Source organism: Stigmatopora argus, chromosome 6 (genome assembly GCF_051989625.1).
Source record: "Stigmatopora argus isolate UIUO_Sarg chromosome 6, RoL_Sarg_1.0, whole genome shotgun sequence".
Lineage (NCBI taxonomy): Eukaryota > Metazoa > Chordata > Actinopteri > Syngnathiformes > Syngnathidae > Stigmatopora > Stigmatopora argus.
In genome coordinates this window covers 8,100,031-8,118,915 of record NC_135392.1, presented here as the reverse complement: position 1 = coordinate 8,118,915, position 18,885 = coordinate 8,100,031, and the positions used below count along the sequence as shown (strand labels likewise).

General features: G+C 40.5%; 2 protein-coding genes across 3 annotated transcripts in view; one reads left to right on the top strand and one right to left on the bottom strand.

Annotated features, from left to right (window-relative positions):
- Nucleotides 1-14,598, bottom strand: part of ppfia4 (PTPRF interacting protein alpha 4) — a 46,100-nt gene extending 31,502 nt beyond the window's left edge. The window contains exons 1-3 of one of the 2 annotated variants that reach the window (XM_077602250.1): nt 14,400-14,598; nt 13,551-13,923; nt 13,060-13,349 (exon numbers count right to left, since the gene is read on the bottom strand). In XM_077602250.1, coding sequence (XP_077458376.1) covers nt 13,060-13,317 — 258 coding nt within the window. In that variant the 5' untranslated portion in view covers nt 13,318-13,349; nt 13,551-13,923; nt 14,400-14,598. The remainder of the gene's footprint in view (nt 1-13,059; nt 13,350-13,550; nt 13,924-14,399) is intronic. The other variant, XM_077602253.1, reaches the window with a different exon arrangement.
- Nucleotides 14,599-15,242: 644 nt separating this feature from the next.
- Nucleotides 15,243-18,782, top strand: tmem183a (transmembrane protein 183A). The gene is made up of 8 exons (XM_077602254.1): nt 15,243-15,467; nt 15,837-15,926; nt 16,004-16,159; nt 16,231-16,390; nt 16,510-16,690; nt 17,238-17,318; nt 17,392-17,544; nt 17,672-18,782. The coding sequence occupies exons 1-8, from the start codon at nt 15,404-15,406 to the stop codon at nt 17,852-17,854; spliced, it is 1,068 nt and encodes a 355-aa protein (XP_077458380.1). The 5' UTR covers nt 15,243-15,403; the 3' UTR covers nt 17,855-18,782.
- Nucleotides 18,783-18,885: the final 103 nt, after the last annotated feature.

The window sequence follows — 18,885 nt, the reverse complement described above, 5'->3', positions numbered from 1 at the left end:
TAGGTACGAGTGTGCAACACATGCTTGTTAGTTTACTTGTGCCCTGCTATTGGCTGCTTGTGCCCTGCTATTGGCTGGGTGTCCGCCGCCAGTTGCCCACAGTTCTGTGGGCTAAGCGCCAGCACCCCGTGCAACCCTTATGAGGATAACGCCTAAAATGAATGAATATTTCCTATCTCAACACAACCACATGTTTCAAGCATCCGAGCCAGAATTCAGTTCAGAACCGGAAAACACTAACATCCGTGAGGATCAACAATGTTCTTTTCAGTGGCATCCAAACCATGTGCATAATAAAGGCAGTGTGGTATAAAAGAACCAAACTTTCTCTCTCTCTAAGCCTACAACCCAATTGTCATCAGTTATACAGCAATTCTTTTCTTGGTAAAATTGAAAACTGACTGTCTAACGAGGAACAGCCAGTGATGGTGTCTTAACTTCAAAGATGTATTCAGCTTTTATTTGGGAGCAAAAATGATCAAAAAGATTTTTCAAAGCATAAAAAATGTTTGTGGCAATTATCTCATTACAAGACCTATGACTGAAATTAACGATACTTGAATATGCATTGAGTGTTGCTGACAGTTGCCATCCCAGGAGACAGAAAGTCAACATTCACCTCATCCGCCCATTTCCATGGTGATCAAATGTGTAGCGCTTAGAGAAGTGAGGTGGTAAAAGAAAGATCTGAGTCGGCACATGCAGATGCGTACACACTGATGGAGCCTCATTGACTTGACAGGTTGATGTTGTAGGGGGTGTGAGGGCTGATTTGAAGTGTACTGTGTGTACTTAACGTGTGCAATCGTGGAACCAACCCAGTGGTTTCCTTGGGGTGAAGCGAAGGGGAAGCCTAAAGGGACTCGTATCCCACTGGCTCAGCATTAAACATGCTGCAACTGGATGAGGTGTGTATTTCCATTGGGATCTTATGTGTAATACAAAAAACAAGCCACTGTAATTTGAGATGGACACTAAAGAAGTGTTGATCATGACAAATGACGGTTAGAGGTAACCTGAAAATAATGATATACGATGGACTATATAATGCTGACTTGGTGCCCATGCACAATAAATGGCAACTTATCCTTCTTGATCAGATGCTAATGTTTCATGCTAGGATAAAAATAGGTTTAATTATAGTATAACAAAAGAGATTTGACTCATGCATGCAGAGGTGTAGAGCTCTCCCCACGGATTTTCAATTTGAGCACTTTAAAATCAGGCAAATTGGACAGACATAAGCAGCTGTTAAAGGAGGCTCACAATCAAGAGAAAGTGTCACATTAAATGTTACTGTAAAGCTCAGCAGTGGCTCAGGTTGATGGTTTGTTGGAATAGGATAATCTATTGCAAGACATCATGGAATGTGCTGTGCAAAATTGAAAAACGCATGTACTGGTACATTTGATGTTGCTCTGTAGGAACAGACCAATATATTGTCACATTTCATGTTGGAATCCAATCTTGACCAATTAAACCTTAATATTTCCATGTGGCTGGCTGAGTTTGTCCGCTCCCTCGAGGGTACCCAACCCTCATTACGCTTCACACGCAAGAGAAGAGACAAGATGGAGAAAGAGAAGAAGGAAAAAGAGAAGAGTGGTTATTTAGTGAGTGAAGCAAGATGCAAACCTCAAGCTGAGAAGATAAGAAACCCTAGTCCACACTGGAGTAGGCAAAAACAAACAATTCACAATGACAAAAGAGTGCAAGAAAAACTGAACACGTATATGGGTGGAAAGGAATAATGGAAGATGGCAGCGGAAGAGGCTAACATAAGAGGAGTGGGGGCTGTGGGGCAATAAAAGATGCCATAGTGGGATGTAAACAGTACAGTTTCAAGTGACCTTTACGTAATGCAACGGCAGGCCCCCTCTTACGTGCACAGCTGTCTTTGGACCTGATGATCATTTGTGAGCTTTCACATGCTTGATGGCATCAAAATCTAAAAGGGTTCACATGCTGGGAGCCACTCTGATACTGTGTTTCTGAGTGACAGCACTTAGTTAGTTTTCCCCCAATCTTTTATTTTCTATTAGTTATCTTAAATAATAACAATACAAAATGGTACCTGTCAGGATTGTAACAATACGATGGTCCAAGAATGATGTATTAGTCTAAATGCATTGAATTACATTATGGTCATTTGACTTTTAGATTGCTAATATGTGTTTTATGGCATACTTTGAATGATTGAGGTAGATTAAATTGACATGGCAGCACTAGTTGAAATCTGATTAGGCAGAAAATACATACTTAAACATGCACTGGTACAAGTTAGAATGTTAAATTACTAGTTATATGTTATCAAATAATGGAAATTTACATGCAGTGCATGCATGGGGGAGTATGGGACAAGTATTTTAGATAAGAGGGCAATTGGAGTGTATTATTGCGGGCCAATATGAGACAGTGGCAACCACGGAGTGAGAGGAAGACAGCTCAGTCCGCCCCAACGACGGCCATGTCTAAGCCCCCATTATTCTAATTGAGCACTGCAATGCTTGCTGAACTCTGATTCGTGCCATCACGTGACCAGCAGTTTTTCCACATAATCAAAGGATAGGATTTCAGGCTGTAAGAATCAAAAGGTGCCATTGACAGTATAATGCAGTCACTCATGTTACCTATTTCCATTGAAAGATTCTGTGTGTGGTTGCATTGCACTTGCACACACATTCATTTAAAAATGGTGCTCTCAGGCTTCGATGGAGAAATGGTGCTTATTTTAATGAGCTGATTTAGGTCCATTCATTGCACACATGAAATAGCTGATTTAGGTCCATTCATTGCACACATGAAAATGCTAGAGGACATGTATGGCCTAATACGGACTAAAACATACAGTGCCCACCTTACGGAGCCAACGCAAAGCTGTATGATTGAGCAAAGAGATATGAAGCATTATCTGACAGACCGATAGCTAACTAATAGGCCTCTCAGCGCATAAGCTTGCAGCGAGCTCTGCTGATAAGACAGAGCGAGAGAAGGCGAAACGCCGTGACATGAAAATGCTGCAAGTAGAGCCAAGCTTGCATGGTGAGAGGACACATCAACATCGGTTGAGACTGATGGAAATTTGATCTTCAAAGAGTCCACATGTGTTTTAAAAGTGAATTTGAACTGTTCATGATTGCAAGCAGATATATGAAGCTACACATCTTTGTAGGTTGTACCAAACTTCGATATAATGCTGAGATGAGAACAGCTTAGCATCTTTCTGCAAACAAACAAGTGTGATAGTGTGACGGTGGTATACCCTGCACCAGCCTATTGATTTTGTCGAAGTAGGGGTAACTTTAGATCGACTTTCTGCTACAAAACTGTACCTGATGCATGTGGATATCTCACCTTAGTCCCTTTGCTCTCTTTGGCCAGTTTGAAAATTGGTTTTCTAAAATGACAAACAAACAGCTAGCACAAAAGTCTGGATCTAACAGTATTTGCGGCCGCCAAGTCTTGTCTGTTTACAATTATAGAGCCCTAAAACTTCAAGGGTCGAAGAGAAGTAAAAATAATTAAAATGACTATCTGTTTGAGGGGCCATTCCTCCCATTCATTCTAATTTATTTTATTTTTGACACTGATATAAAAGTCCAAGGTAAGATAAGAGGTTGTTACAAATAGTAAAATACCCAAGTGCACAGTGGTCATACCGTCTGTCTGTGTTTGATTGCGTTCGCTCAGGTGCGATAAATTATTAAAATTTATATTTGAAATCCAAGTTGGGTGAACAGATAGTACTATTAATTTAAAAGTTTTCACAAATATGACAAAAACTGATTTTTGTAAGTCTTGCAAACTGCCCTTTTGCAAGTCCCCACCTCTGCATGAACACATGTATAGTTGTAGAAATAACTCAATTGTGTGGCCTCTGCAGCAAAGTCGGTGCATGTCATTTTGTATTTATCACAGACGGCCCTCAGAACTGGATTAATTTGTGGTGTGACCGGCCATGACACTGCTTTCAAGTGGTTAATATCTCATTCGCATCAGCAGAGACACTTAAGTGTGCAGGCAGCAGTCATCTTGCGTGTTTATCCCAATGTGGTTTTGTGTGAAGCATGCATCAAGCAGGTTGCATACTGCCTAAGGATTTTAGCACTAGTGACTCCTTCCGTGTAGAAATTGTAATCCATACTCTGCTATGTTGTCATTATTTTTTAACATACAAATTTAAACCTTACAGTTAAAAAAAATACTGTACAACTGATGACACCCCACCACTAAATAATTCTGTAAGTTCTTTTTCTTTTAGCAATGGCCATTTCCACAATGCACTACAAAAAACAGTGACATTTTTTTTTAAAACGAGCAAAAAAAAAGACATTTCAAAAAGAAGATTTTAAAAGACATAATTAAGAGGTTGACAAATGGAGATCTATTTTATGGAACCCCTCTCTCTTTTATTGGGACATTTGGTATGCTCCGTTTGCGAAAGCAAATATCCATATTGGTTTACAAACACACAAAGACAACAGTATTATGTTTGAGAAATCATAAACAGAAGTCTACTTTATATAGAGGAAAATTAGTTAAATGCCAACTAGCTAAACAGTAAGTGTTCTGAAAGTCTTTCTTCAAAATCCTCTAATTCATTTGCAAGTCACGCTCTCAGAGAGATTTTTGCGTGTGTGGGGAGGAGGGGGTGTTAGCAGAATAGGGGTGTGCCATTTGTCGCTGACAAACTGTATTTCATGGGGCACATCCCGCATTAAATTCTCTAAATCCTCTAACGGTTCAGCTATGGACTTTGGCCTCCGATGCTATAATTTACGTGTCTACTGAAAAGTGGTCTAGGAGATGCTGCCACATAAATATGTGCATATACATACTGTGTTTGAATTTCTATAAACTGCATATTTCATCACACCAGTAAGTGTTCCTACTTGTAGTTTCGATAAATAACAGTTTTTCCCAGCATTGCCAGAGCAAGTCTGATATATATCTGCTCATACTATTTGATTCTGTATTTGATTCTGTTCCCCTTCAAACCTAGAGTCAAACTTCTAAGGCTTTCTAAATCAATATTATATATCTTTCCTTCTCTCATTTCTCCCTTGATCTCCCATGAGGCAGAGGGGACAAATTGGTGCCCCACTAAAATAAATGTGCCTGGTACTGAGAGCCAGATGGCACTGGCAAAGGAACGGAGGGGGTGAAGGATGGATGCTACTCAAAGATGGTGCGGTAAAGACATGGTGTGAGAGGGCAGCACCGCGGTGATAGTGATGTAGAATTATAATCAATTAGAACTCAGGGGGCTAAAAGCTGGGCGACCTGGTCAGACAGAGCTTCGAGGAGTTCTTGGATCTAACTGAATAGCTACAAAGCAGAAAGAGGATTGCAAACTGTTGAGAAAAAGGGAATGACACATTATGTAAAGCTGTCAAGATGGAGGAAATGAAAGTGTGAGTCTAGTCGGCTGTTGCTACGAGAGAAATACAGATAATGTAAGTTGGAATAATACGTTGGTACCTCGAGATACGAGATTAATCCGTTCCGGAACTGAGCTCGTATGACGAGATTCTCGTAACTCGAGCGGACGTTTTCCATTGAAATGAATGGAAAACAAATTAATTCGTTCCAGCCCTATATTTATTCTGAGAAAGGTTGCCATTGCCTATGGTGTTGTGTGCACGAGTATACGTACTTCATTACCCAGAAAGCCCTCTTTTTGCCCGCGCGTTGTGCGTTTCCTGGTCGTATGACAAACTCGTCTGAATTAATCGTTCCGTGCTCGTAGTTATTGTTATACACGAAAGATATGCAAAAAAGACCTGGCTTGGTCGCATCACGAAATTTTGATCGCATGACGGGCGAATTATTCGATCGAAATTTCCGCCGTAAGACGAGGTACCACTGTACTCTGGAATAAGGTCACTAACTGTTTCATGTGCGAAAACTCCTTTAGTTACATCTCACTTTTGTATCATTATCTAAGACAGTGGTATCTTGACTTTTCTGTCCTTACTTACATGTTATTTTTTAATTAAGTGCTATCAATTGGCCTCAAGGGCCAGGATCGCTGGGGCAAACCATAAGATTTTTCAGCGGCACACGTGTTCCAACGCCACCCAACCTTGCTCTAGCAACATATATCAATTATCTAAGCAGGTCATCAACATCTTGTCTCTGGTATCATAGATGCCCAACGGACTGGACTCGATGGATACCTGCTTTCAGGCTCCCTTTTACTTACTATACTGTGCATTATTTTTGTTTTGCTTTTGTGACATCTGGAATCCTTCAATTAGATAGAGATTGAGCTGTCTTGATGTATGTACTGTTGAATTTGGATTGATTTGGATTGAATTTGGCCATTTTTATATGATAGACAGCACTTAAGCCATACAAGCTGCAGGCGCCTGTGTCTTTTCAAAAAATACCAAATGGTCTGCTCGACTGTCTTATTTTAAGGTACGTGATATGTACTGAGAAAGCTTCTCGATGAAGCACCTGAGAATATTTTTATGTCATTTTATTGACTTCTTATGTTCTGTCCTTTCTCTCTTGCTGCCTCCCTTGATTCTACTAACAGGGTTTCTTGGTGGCATTCAGCTGCTCACTTTACGCTCCACTTTGCTCTGCATCAACCCAAATTCCCCTGTTTGGGGCTTACGTAACACAGAGAAAAGATTGGGCATTGGCAGCACACCAATAAGAACGGGCACAATAACTCATCCTTCCAATATTGTCCTATTTGGCGGCCTCTGCCAATCATGTAAAACAACACTTGGTGTGTGCATGCATTATTGCTCACACACTGATATATCAATAACACATTGTACCATGCAGAAAATATTGTAACATTTGGAAAACCCGACTGTTTCTGCAACGTTAGTGGGGTCGGCCAGAGGATCCTCAGCCACATGCTTCAATATGGCTTCCACAGACTTACACATATTTTTCTTTCTTCCAAAGACCCTTGATAATTTTCATGATTTTCCCATCTAAATATTGGGTTGTAAAGGCCAGCAATTTCAGTTAAATATATAAAATACCCCAAAAATTGTGATAGCTGAGATGAAAAAAGCTTTACTACAATGGGTAGAGATTTAAACAAAACAAACCAGGTGCATGAATTTGGGAATTGCAAGGGAAAAGTTGGATCGATATTAAGTGGCTCATTCTTTGCCTGCCAACACAACTGTGGGAATCGTAAGGACAGATTCTGGATAATGTATAGCAAAACGAGGTCTCATCGAAATTGGGCAAATTCTTTTTTTTAACTTAAGCGGAGAAAGGTACAAAAAACACTGCTTCTTGACACTGCACATGAAGCAATTAGGTAAAAAAACAAATAAATAAAAATTTGGCTTCAGTATCATAAAATCTTTAAATGTTGCCACAAAGGTTTTTTTCATGCTGGGCGTTGCATTTGTTTGTTATAAATGAAGCTCTACACAAAAAATATCAAAACAATTAATTGGCATTACTGCATATGATGTGAACGCCGGCTTAGACAGAACCAGGCAAGGCTGATATTACAATTACTAAACTGCATACTCCGAAGAGACAGTACAGAAGTTAATCGTCATCTTTGGTGGCCTAAACATTTCAGATCCAGATATAAACCTCTCGCGACATCTGGGTTGTGTCACTGTCGCATCAACGAGCCTCTCGTCTCCTGTCCGTACTGCTGGAGCCAATGTACCTCCTCTCTGCCAGCTCAAAACGCTACCGGCAAGTTGAAAATCAGGGCTAAAATGCTGTAATTCAAATTAGCTCTGACTCAGTGCGCTCTCTGCACAGTTAAGGTACCAAATAAATGCACAGCATTTAGCGGCCCAACCAACTTAAAAATAATATGCAAAACAGCTCTGGCTTTCTCCTTGTATCGTCACGGCAACAACAATGCAAGTAACCGGCTTTTCCTTCTCCTGTGACAAAATATTGTTTAATTATTGGCAAATCATATATATATATATATATATAGTTTTATAATTCCTTATTTATACTGGAACCATTGATATAATATGGCAATGGAAATGCATTAAGCAAATACTTCACCCAAATAATGAATAAAACAACTTTTGCACTGCACTATTTATACAAGATCCAACTGTATTGATAAATTCGGTATAATTCAAGTCTACAAGGCAAGGCGAAGGACGAGGCATACCTATATAAATTGTAAATAAACACATAAACATGAATGCACAGAATAACTATGAGTATGCTCAAGGGTAAGCTGCCAATTGCAACATTTGTGGTTCATAGAAGAGGTCAAATGAATGATACAAATGGATATGCATGTGCAGTCATTAAAATTCAGAACAAGAAATGATTGTTGTTTTGGAATGGCAGCATTGCGCGTGGAAGCGCACGTGTGTGTCCTTCCCGTGTATTTGTATACACGCAAAAAATAGCCAGTGGAACAGGTGTCCAAACATTACAGCAGACAGAGTGTTGTTGCAAATTTGTTATAACCTTAAGAGACCTCTTTCTTGTATGGCTCTGCTTAGCCATTTTTAGAATAAAGGTGAAAATGGGGCAGCTTCCATAAGAAATCTTCACTGTGGAATCCATAAAACATTCAACATTGTAAACCAAATGCCATGTATTCAAGCCACAGGAATCCCTTACAATTCCATCACCACGCTAGGGTTGCTTGGCAAAATAACTAACAATAGATGGTGACAAGAAAGGGAAAAACGACTCAGGAGTCGAAATTGACCTTGTTATACTCATAACCATACTTGGAAAAGCCACTGTACCAATAGAAATGTAAAACAAATTGCAACCACTGGTTCAGTGATTCAATTGTAACCCTGGCGAACACCGAATAAGATACTGAACTGTATGAGCGTTTTAAATGTTTTTTAAAAAAACAGCTTTACTGTTCCCTGCTAATTCTTGTCTCGATGCTACCCACGGTGCTCTGCACTTGAAAATCAGATAATGCCTCATAATCCACACGCTTAACTAATAGGCTGCATCAAATTACTACACAATTAAAGTGTATACCTTCCTTTGTAGAGTATATATGGAAATTTCAATTTAGCAAACAAACCAGCAAGTCAGAAACAATAAACAATTACACTGCACCAAAATAAACAAGCGTCCTCTTGTTTACTATTTATTTTTTTTAAAACTCCTGTAAATGATGATGCATGTAAGGCTAGTAGTTCACAATACTACTGCAGGGGAACACTGTGGAATTTGCAATTATTCCGATTTTTTTTTTTTAAATAACCTTCATACAAGTTTAGGTTTAAAAATTAACAACTAATGCTAATTGGCTTGAGACACTAGTGGCTGGCCATGGTAAAAGTAGTATATATTTAGATTTTCCATTGTTATTATAGTCCTTTTGTACTTTGAATGCAAAGGCTTTTATTTCACTGGGACTTTTTCATCAAAGAAACAATAGTTTTTTTCAAATGTATCTAATACGCCTGAAAACCGCCTGTCATGGATACAGTTGAACAATTTCATTTTTCAGTTAGAGCACTGTCGTTCTCTGAAAAGTGAGTGAGGGAGGGATTTCAGTTTGCTAAAATTAATAAATGAAAAATCTTGTTTCTCGGATGTGCTGCTTACAAATAAATCTGTCTATATGTGGAGAGATTTGATCCTTGTAACAGTCACAACTGACATTATGACAGATGCAGGTGAGTAGCTAAGATTAAAATGAAGGACATTGCAGGGGCATTGACCTCAATCTAAACAGGTACAGCGATTCACTGGTCAGCGATTCACTGGTTTTACATTGGGGGAGTCTATCCAAGCCAAGTATACGTAGTAGGCTGGGCTCTATGGCCTTAAGTACTTATCACAGTAAATTGTGCAGATTTACTTCGAATGATAATTGACCATGAAATCGCCCAAGCAGAATATGGCATATAAAAGTATAAAAATCTCTTTTAAACCAGTGGTCCCCAATTTACTGGGGACCAGTAAAGGTCTTCATTCCTATTCTTCGCCCCCATGACGTCTAAAGACAAAAACCCATCAATCTACCATATATATTTTGAGGATTTGGGAGGAAACCAGAGTACCCAGAAAAAAACCTTGCAGAAGGTGAGAACCCACGATTGAAGGCTCTATCTCAGAACTGTGAAGCGGATGCACTAACCATTTTTGCACCGTGGCGCCAGGTTTTAAAGTCTTAAATTCAAATGACACAAAAGTGGGGCATTTGGTGTGCATTCAGGACCGTGGGACACAAGCACGGGTTCCGGTCCACAGGCGCAATGAGAAAACAGGCAAACAAACAACCAATTACGCACACACTCAAAACTAGGGATAATTTGAAGTGGTACATAACCCTACCACAGCGTTTTTTTGGAATTGACGTAGGAGGAAACTACAGTACCCGAAGAAAACCCACACAGGCAATAAAATAAAACATGCAAACTACACCTAAACGTTCCAGAGACTGAGATTGAACCCCTGATCTCAAAACTGCGAGTCAGCCATGCTAAACAATCACTCACTGCAGCTCTATAACAAATACAGCCTCCATACCAATAATACTCATTATTGATGAAAACCATCTGGAACATATTGATTTAACAATATATTTGTGTCCCCAATGTTTCAGTGCCTTTTTATAGTTTGTCTTCGGTATTTCCTGGCTGTCTGGGAGCATAATGGCCCAGAACTGTCAGATCGTAACACACACCGAAACAAGGCCACACACACTAAGTGTAGGTGATGCACGATGGAAGACAAATGTTTGTTTGGCGAAATCGGCTGAGGACATAGCGCTTTGGTTTGGCAATAACAAGGTTGTCTTGCCAAGCTTATGCTCATGCATGACACGAGACACCTTGGGAATATAGGGGAGTGGATTTAGAAGAGCAAAAACACATTCAGACATTTAAGACTGGAGGGCTAGACAGCAATGTTGGCCACAGCAAAGAGAACAACACTGTAATAATACATTCAGTCCATGAAAAGCTGTACTAAATCGGAAATCTTTTTTGCACTGCATTTTATGACTAGAATTCCACCATTCTTTAACATAGTATAGAAAAATGGAAATATAATTCAAATGAAATGTCATTTATGTTCAAATTGTCACAAGATAGACACGCATTATGACGTGCATGGAACACAGAAGACATTACTTCACCACCAAACCAGATTGAAAAAGCCTTGTGCCAAAAAGGTATGTGCTTGGCTTGGTTGAAGATCAATAAAATAACTTCCTTACAGCATTCTCCTGTAACGATCTAATAAAATTTGACCCGTGGCCTATTTTGTCTTCTGAGTTTCATAAATTGGCCTGATACATTGCAACACCTTTGCTCTAATGCTTGTTTGTTAAAGACCAGATTTTTAAGGGAGTATGTGTGGTGGGGGTGCATCTGTGCATATTAGATTATAGTTATCTTATAATCAAGCATAGCAATCACAAATTTGTGTGTGTAATGTTCCTGAGGTGTATGCAAGTCTAACTAACAGTAGCATCATTGCTACAATTACACATAAAACTGAAGCAAGATTAGAAATGACATCACTCGCTCTCTCCCTCACTCTCTCTCACACACACACTTACACACACACTTACACACACACGTGCACGCACACACACATGTTCATACACAGCCCTGGGTGATGTACACTAGCAAGCAGCCATGTTTCTCCCACAAGCGGCTGCAGCGATTCTGTCCTCTCCAGCTTGGCTTTCTCTCTCTTTCTCTTTCAAGCAAACAGACACTCATTTGCTAGCACCCTCACCCACACTCACCTGAACACACACGGTGAAGCATCATGATCAGTGTGACATTAGGACACTCATTTAGACCTTAGGGTCGGAAGGGATGACATAATATTATGTGCTGAGGCCTCATTGTCGCCACGCTAGGTGGCTGCAACATCGCTCATGTAGCTTTCTATGCTCAAACACATACTCATGGGCTATCATCAAAGAAATTCCAGATCACCAACTCATATAAAGGCTGTTTCATCAAACATATTAATGATAAGGAAGACTATGGCCTCTTCTCTGTAAGGTTCTAAGCAAAATGTGGGCCAGACTTATAGTCACAACCCCCTTTTCCACATTTCTTGTTAGTCAAGTATATGGCTGAATATGCAGTAGGGTTGTGATCAAGAGCTGAAAAACATCAACCCATTAAGAAGGCAACATGACGCCAGTCACGACCTACATCTGCAACATCACAAGAAGTAACTCACAAGCAAGGAAATTGTTTTTGCCTCTTAATTAGTGCCATTGGATGAGTTATCAGACCCATTATAGGTGTTGGTATCACCCTTCTTTGCCCATTCATGCAAGAAGATGATTGTCTGCTAGATTTCCCAAATATTCTAGTCAAGACAAAACTGGTGAATTACGTTTTCTTCTTTGGACCAAACTAATAAAATACATATAAATTACCAAAGCATTGACAAAAAATTGTCACACGTTTCAAACAGTCACAACATTATAAACATCATAACCCAGGATTGTCCAAACTATTTCACAAAGGGCCGCAGTGGGTGCGGGTTTTCATTCTAACCCAACAAGAGGACACCTTTTCCACCAATCTGGTGTCCTAGTCCTTCAGTGGATTGCAGTCAGGTGCTTCTTGTTTTCTGCAGAAATCTCATTGGTCAAAGTGCCTGTGCTGGATCGGTTGGAACAAAAACCCACCTACAGGGGCCCTCCAGGACCGGTTTGGCCACCCCTGTTATTTCCAAACAGTGCATTGGCATCTGGTAAAAGATATGTTTGCCTTTGCAAAGACCAATATAATTTTAAAATAGGTTATGGGTTCAGCCAGTTTGTGCTATCCTCAATTGAAAATTTCTCTGTGGAAGGTCTCGACTCACTTGTTTTGATCCATTTTCATGCAACTTGATAGTTCACCATTAGTGATTGTGATTTTCTCAATTCTTCAGCAATGACCATGACAACATTTGTTTGCTGAGAGTGTTTTGAGAATTGTGCAGTGGCTATATAGCTTTACATACCCCAATTCCCTTATGACCACCTGACTGTTGATTGTTCCCCATCCAAGCAGATTACCACAGAGTATTAAATAATAGTACTGTATAAAAGCATGGAGCCTGTGCTCCCCCAAGAGACTGGCTGCTCCTCACCTGAGGCAGTGCTGCGTTGATCTGACGTTGCAGGACGTCCCTCTCGTGCAGCGCCCCCTGCAGTTTGGTCTGGGATTGAATCAGGGTCTCCTGGGTCTCCCTGAGGGACTCCAGTAGCTTGTCCCTCTCGTCCAGCATGTTGACCATCAGTTGCTCGAAGTTGGCCTCTTGCTCGGAGCCATTCGGGACGTTGCCGGCTCCTCTCGGGGGACCGGCCGAGTCCCCCTCGTTGATGGTCGGCATCACCTCGCACATCATCTCTGCTGTGCTGGATGTAAGGGCGAGGCGAACTAGCGGTTCAAGAAAGGTGCGCGTGTTAATATATAAAACAGAGATGTATGCATTTGAACTGGTCGAAGCCGCAAGCAAAATGAATGAATAAATAAAGAAATAAAGGACAGCAATATTCTGAACGCGCGCCTCGGTGATCACGCGACATGTCTATTCTTCAACAGCGCATCATCTTAATCTTCAACAGCACATCATCTTACCTATTCAGAGAGATGGAAACGAAACGATATCTGGCGACTTTTCATCCTGGTGAACCGGCGTCGTTTCTCCCCGTGTGCAGATCCGCCCTGGCCGGCGCACCATGCACTTGCTCCCTCGCTCACATGTAGCAAGACCGGCGAGACGTGATTGACAGCTGAGGCGCGCGGCCGCTCGGAGGGGCGGTGTCCGCGAGCACGCCGGAGATCATAGTACGGAACGATTCCAAAATACCACAATAGGCCCGTGAGAGAGCGTCTGGTCTGTGCTTGGAGTCAATGTGTGTGCTTGTGTGTGTGTGTGTGTGCTGATATGTGTGCAGTCTATGTGAGAGGGGGTCTTGACTGCATCCGCCTCCTCTGCTTCCATCTCCTCCTACCACACACACAGACAGACAGACACACACATATATACACGCACAAGGAGTGCACTTGTTACAATTATATCTCATATGATATATAGTGTGCTTAGACGGTCGGGCGTGTCGTCTGCTCCATGCTTCATAGATCAAACATGGGCGTAGAAGATAGGAATTTGCGTGATTGTAGCTCCATCACCACCAAACGTTCATTACAGGACATGATGGCACACGTGAGTGCACAGCGCCCTCTGCAGGATTGCTGAAGACATTTGCAAAATGTTTTAAATTAGTAATAAACGATCTATCGGTCGATCGATCGATATAAAGATAATCCTGAATCCATTCAGGGAGAAAAAAACGATTCCTTCGAACTAAAGTTGTCTCTGAAAAAAGTGATTGCTTAGTTCTCTCTAAAACTTAACTCAATGGAAACATAATAAATGCCATTTTTAGAACTTGCATCCATGAATCAATTTTATACACCACTTACCCTGACCACTAATTTCGTTATACGCAGCTGTTGTGAAATGACAAAAAAGGCTTTTGACTTGACTAAAGTTGGCTCGAAAAGTACACTCACGTGGACACCTCGTGAGAATTACAATCTAAAATCATTTTAACTTGAATGTTTTAATGTTGCGAACCAGACTTCCCGTATAGCAGGGGTGGCCAAGTCCGGTTTCCGGTCTGTTTTCCATGTCTGCCTCCACCAACACACCTGAATCAAATAATCGGGATTGGTATGGAGTTTCTGGACAGCTTCCTGATGAGTTGATCATTTGATTCAGGTGTGGTAGAGGAGGGAGATATGGAAAACACAGACTGGATAAGGATAGGAGCTCTTGGGGAACCTTTTGACAAAGAGAGCCATAAACAATTCATATTTTCGAACATTATTCCTTGAGAGACATTCTCAGAATTTAAAAGTAAAAACATGTGTGCATTCATTAATCATTTCACCACTTTGAAAGTAAAAAAAGCCTGAATTCTTTTGAGAATTTGTTTTTCACTGTGGCTAATCAATGAGTTTCAATGAGAGTATGCATGCAGAAGAGTCTAATGAAGAAAAAATATGATTAAGGTAGTGCCTGCGTGACGCTCCCATTGGTGCGTTCGAAATTTAGGTTGCCATATTTTACCACACAGGGTAGCGGAGAGCGATATACGCCCATCAAAAGAGCCACATATGGCTCCCGAGCCGTAGGTTCCCTACCCCTGTTGTATGTAGTATTATACGTACAATTATAAATGTATGCTAAATAATGTTCCGTATTAGCCGATAGGCGGCGGTAAAGTATCGCCGCATTCTGAATGAATCCACTCTACTCTCGCGATATTTTGCGATATTGCGTCATTCCATGATGGCAGAAGATTCTGGTGGTGTAATTCTTAATATCTCTCCCATTCTTTTTTATTATTCTCCATTTCAGCTTGCCATTGAGCCATGGCTGAACTCGCAGCCACGTTAAGCGTCCACACAACATTAGTGTCGATATGCCCAAAAAAGGGAACCGAAAACGGCTGAAATTCAGAGCTGGGGACGTTTGCTCTGAATCAGGTAGGTCGAGTTTTCCTCCACATTTGCATTAGCAAACGGGCCAGCAGCCAGCACGTCCTGCTACATTTGTGCTTCATGAATAATAATGGAGTGTTGACTTCAGTACTTTGATGATCGTTGCGTTTTGTTTCCGTGCCCTTTGGCCAAAACAATGATTCAGTCCCATGTCAGTAGTTGAGATCTAAAGACAGGCAGATAATTCAATTTGATTCATAATACTACAAGTTCTCCTTTCGCTTTCATTGATGTTGCACTGACTAGGTCCAAAGTCGCTCGCTGGTTAATAAGCCCCTAAATATATTTTGCATGCATGTTATATAAACATTCTGCATGAATATTGCACTTATTAATTTCTTTGTTATTTCCCAGTGACTGTGGCTGATTATGCTGATGCCGATCCAGCCGTTGTTAAGTCTGGTAGGGTGAAGAAAGCTGTTGCAAATGCAGTTGAAAAAGAAGGTATTACACCTTCATTGGTGTACACATTTTTATTATTATTTTTTGTGCCTGATCAACTTGAACTCTTTCCTTCTCAGTGAAATTACTATGTGGCCTGGAAGCATCGCAGGGTGTTGTCGAGGAGGTTCTATCATCTGCTGGAACCATCAAAATAAATGGCATGGACAGCAGCGACGAAGAAGGCGAGGGCGAAACGAAAGTGATTCATAAGAAGAAGAGCAAGAGGAGAACAGGTATCATATCCCAGTGTGGATGTCATTAAAAAAAGGGTCCCATCCTCACAAACATGTTTGCGTACTTCCAGAGAACAGTGAGAGGAGTGATGGCGGGGAGTATCCAGTGGACATTTGGCTTGTCCTCTCTTGTTATATTCGACCTGAAGATATATGCCGATTCTCACTTATCTGTCGGAATGCATGGATAGTCACATGCACCGCAGTTTTTTGGACCAGGTTATACAAAAGGTGTGATGAATTTTTTACAGCATGTTCGCCTTATTAAGAGTTTGTTATTTGAATTTCCACGGTTTAGCTGTATTGTATAACAAACATACCACTATATTTTTATTTTCTTCCATTTCAAGGTATTACCGGATTGATTTTGAGCTGCCGTTTCATCTCCTGCCCGATCGCGTTGACAGGATGTGCAGTCTCAGGGCCCGTGTGATTCGTTCCCTTTTCCATATGTATGAGCCGTTCATCTCACGTGTTTCCAGAATTACAACTCTGCCTGAAGCTACACCCACAACTTTGCTCAATTCCAAGGTAAATAAAATTGTCACCTTCTTGTCATGCATGCTTAGACAAATATTGTAGCTTAACAACCATATTAGTTTTGCTCGGTGAATTGTTGGACTTGAAACTAGTGTTGTCGCATTTTTTTGCTCTTGGTCTGACTCTGTAGTGGCTAACATTTAAGGTGTCCATGTGGAAACTAATCCTAATTTGGGTGCAAAGGTCATCTTAGAAAGAAGTTTTATGAGGAAAAAACATACATGGAACATAACCGAACTAGTACGTAAGTGAATGTAAGCACTCGTGCAAAACAGAAAACGTTTAAATACATTTAACTGAATGTTACCTCCCTGGACGTGCTGTCTCATGTAACGGGCTGGTATACAGTGTCCATAGTGAGGAAAGGGGGAGGTGCAACGGTGATCAGATGGGCTCAGTATTAATCTTTTTTGCAGTTTTATACAGTGTCCAGATACAACATTTCAGTATCGAGACTTTGATAATTTTGACAACCTTCATCTTCTGTGTTGCCGCTGTGTAAATGGTTAAACCTTTGCATTCACCTTTGGTTCTGCAGTGTTTATTGTTCGGAGTAAAAAAGATTACTGAGAGTCGCCCAGAAGGATTGTGGGAATTCAGCTTCAAGTTCTTAAAGCAGGTATTGACTTTTTTTTGTAGAACGGCTGCATTTTAGAAACAGTTTATGATCCTTATTTTAATATCCTCCCTAGCAAAAGACCAAGAATGGCTGTGTAAAGCCCTTGCGCATACCCAAACAGTATGAAGATGTCCACACAAATTCAAACTCTGATTGTTACATGCTTCAAGTGTCAACATTCAACTTCATCTTCACCCCTATTGTCATGGGCATGACACTCTCCCTGGTTGGTCTAATATTCTTTTTTTTTTTATTCTTAATGTCTAAATTTGGCATTTGCCATCAGCAGGTGTGGCTGAAGGAAAAAATCTGACATGACATCTAAAATTTGTCCTCTCTGTTTGCTGTTGTAGTTCACGATCAATGTCAGCACAGACATGCACCATTACCGCGTCCGTCTAGTGTTCCATGATTCACCGATCCGAAGAGGCAAGAGTAGAGCCGATCACAGTGGAATGCAGGTTGTGCTGGATCCTGTACACAGTGTAAGGCTTGTGGACTGGTGGCATCCAAAGTACCCTTGTATCTTGTCATAAAACACATAAAACATTCCAGCAGAAAACATCTCACCCAGAAACCCGCCAATTATCCTTCTGCTTGTGCAAAAAAAATCTTCTAACTGCTTGACGATATGCACTGACATATCTGTAGATAAAGAAAAGCCTCCCGCAATTTAGTTTTGTGTAATGCTGAAAAAAATCACTTGAAATTGAGCCTAAATTCATCATTAATGTCCACTTCAAAAAGTATATTAATTCTTAGAGGTAATCATTAATACATGGCCATCTGACTACTGGTAGTGTGAATTCCCAATCAAGCTGTTTAAATTGTACTTTTTTTGAATGTTGCCTTTCTTGGCCTGTTTCTACCACCGTGTCTGGCAGTAATAAATGGAAGTAGAGTTGTACCATTCCTGGAGGAACTGATAGTTAAGTGAAGTTCACCCTCACAAACTTGAGTAAAATGATTAACTGAAAATCAGTGAAGTGTTTCACATGGTCACAAATTTGCTGATTAAATTAAGTTCTAATAAAAATGGAAAAAAAGTGAGTATCGTTGCAATCCTTCTGATTGTATTCTTCCAATTCATTGTTTCACTGGTCTCATATTTTTTGACTTATTTCAAAAGATCCTCCAATTAAAATATGTTTTGATTTGTTTTATCTTTGAGCGTGTTTTAATTCGCTGTGATTTAGCCATAGACACAATCACCATGTCTTATCTGTCCATTGAGTACACTTCGCAGGCGTGATGTCTCTTGCTTTCGTTAAATGCACAAAATACTTTATTGTTTTAATTTGGAACACCCTCCACAACTCTGTAATACAAGAGCTCCTAACGTTGAATGTAATATCACATACTTGATCTTAATGTGCAGTAGAGGGAAGGAGCTACCTCAGACATTGGCAGGTATTATCCATCTTGAATTTTTTGCATTTGAAATAAAGCATTGCATCAACAATTTTCATTGTCTAATGTGCATAGTACTCTTGTTAAGGGGGGGAAATAATTGGTTCATCTGCAGGGTAAATGACAAAAGTTAGTTTGAGTTGGTAACACCAATTTT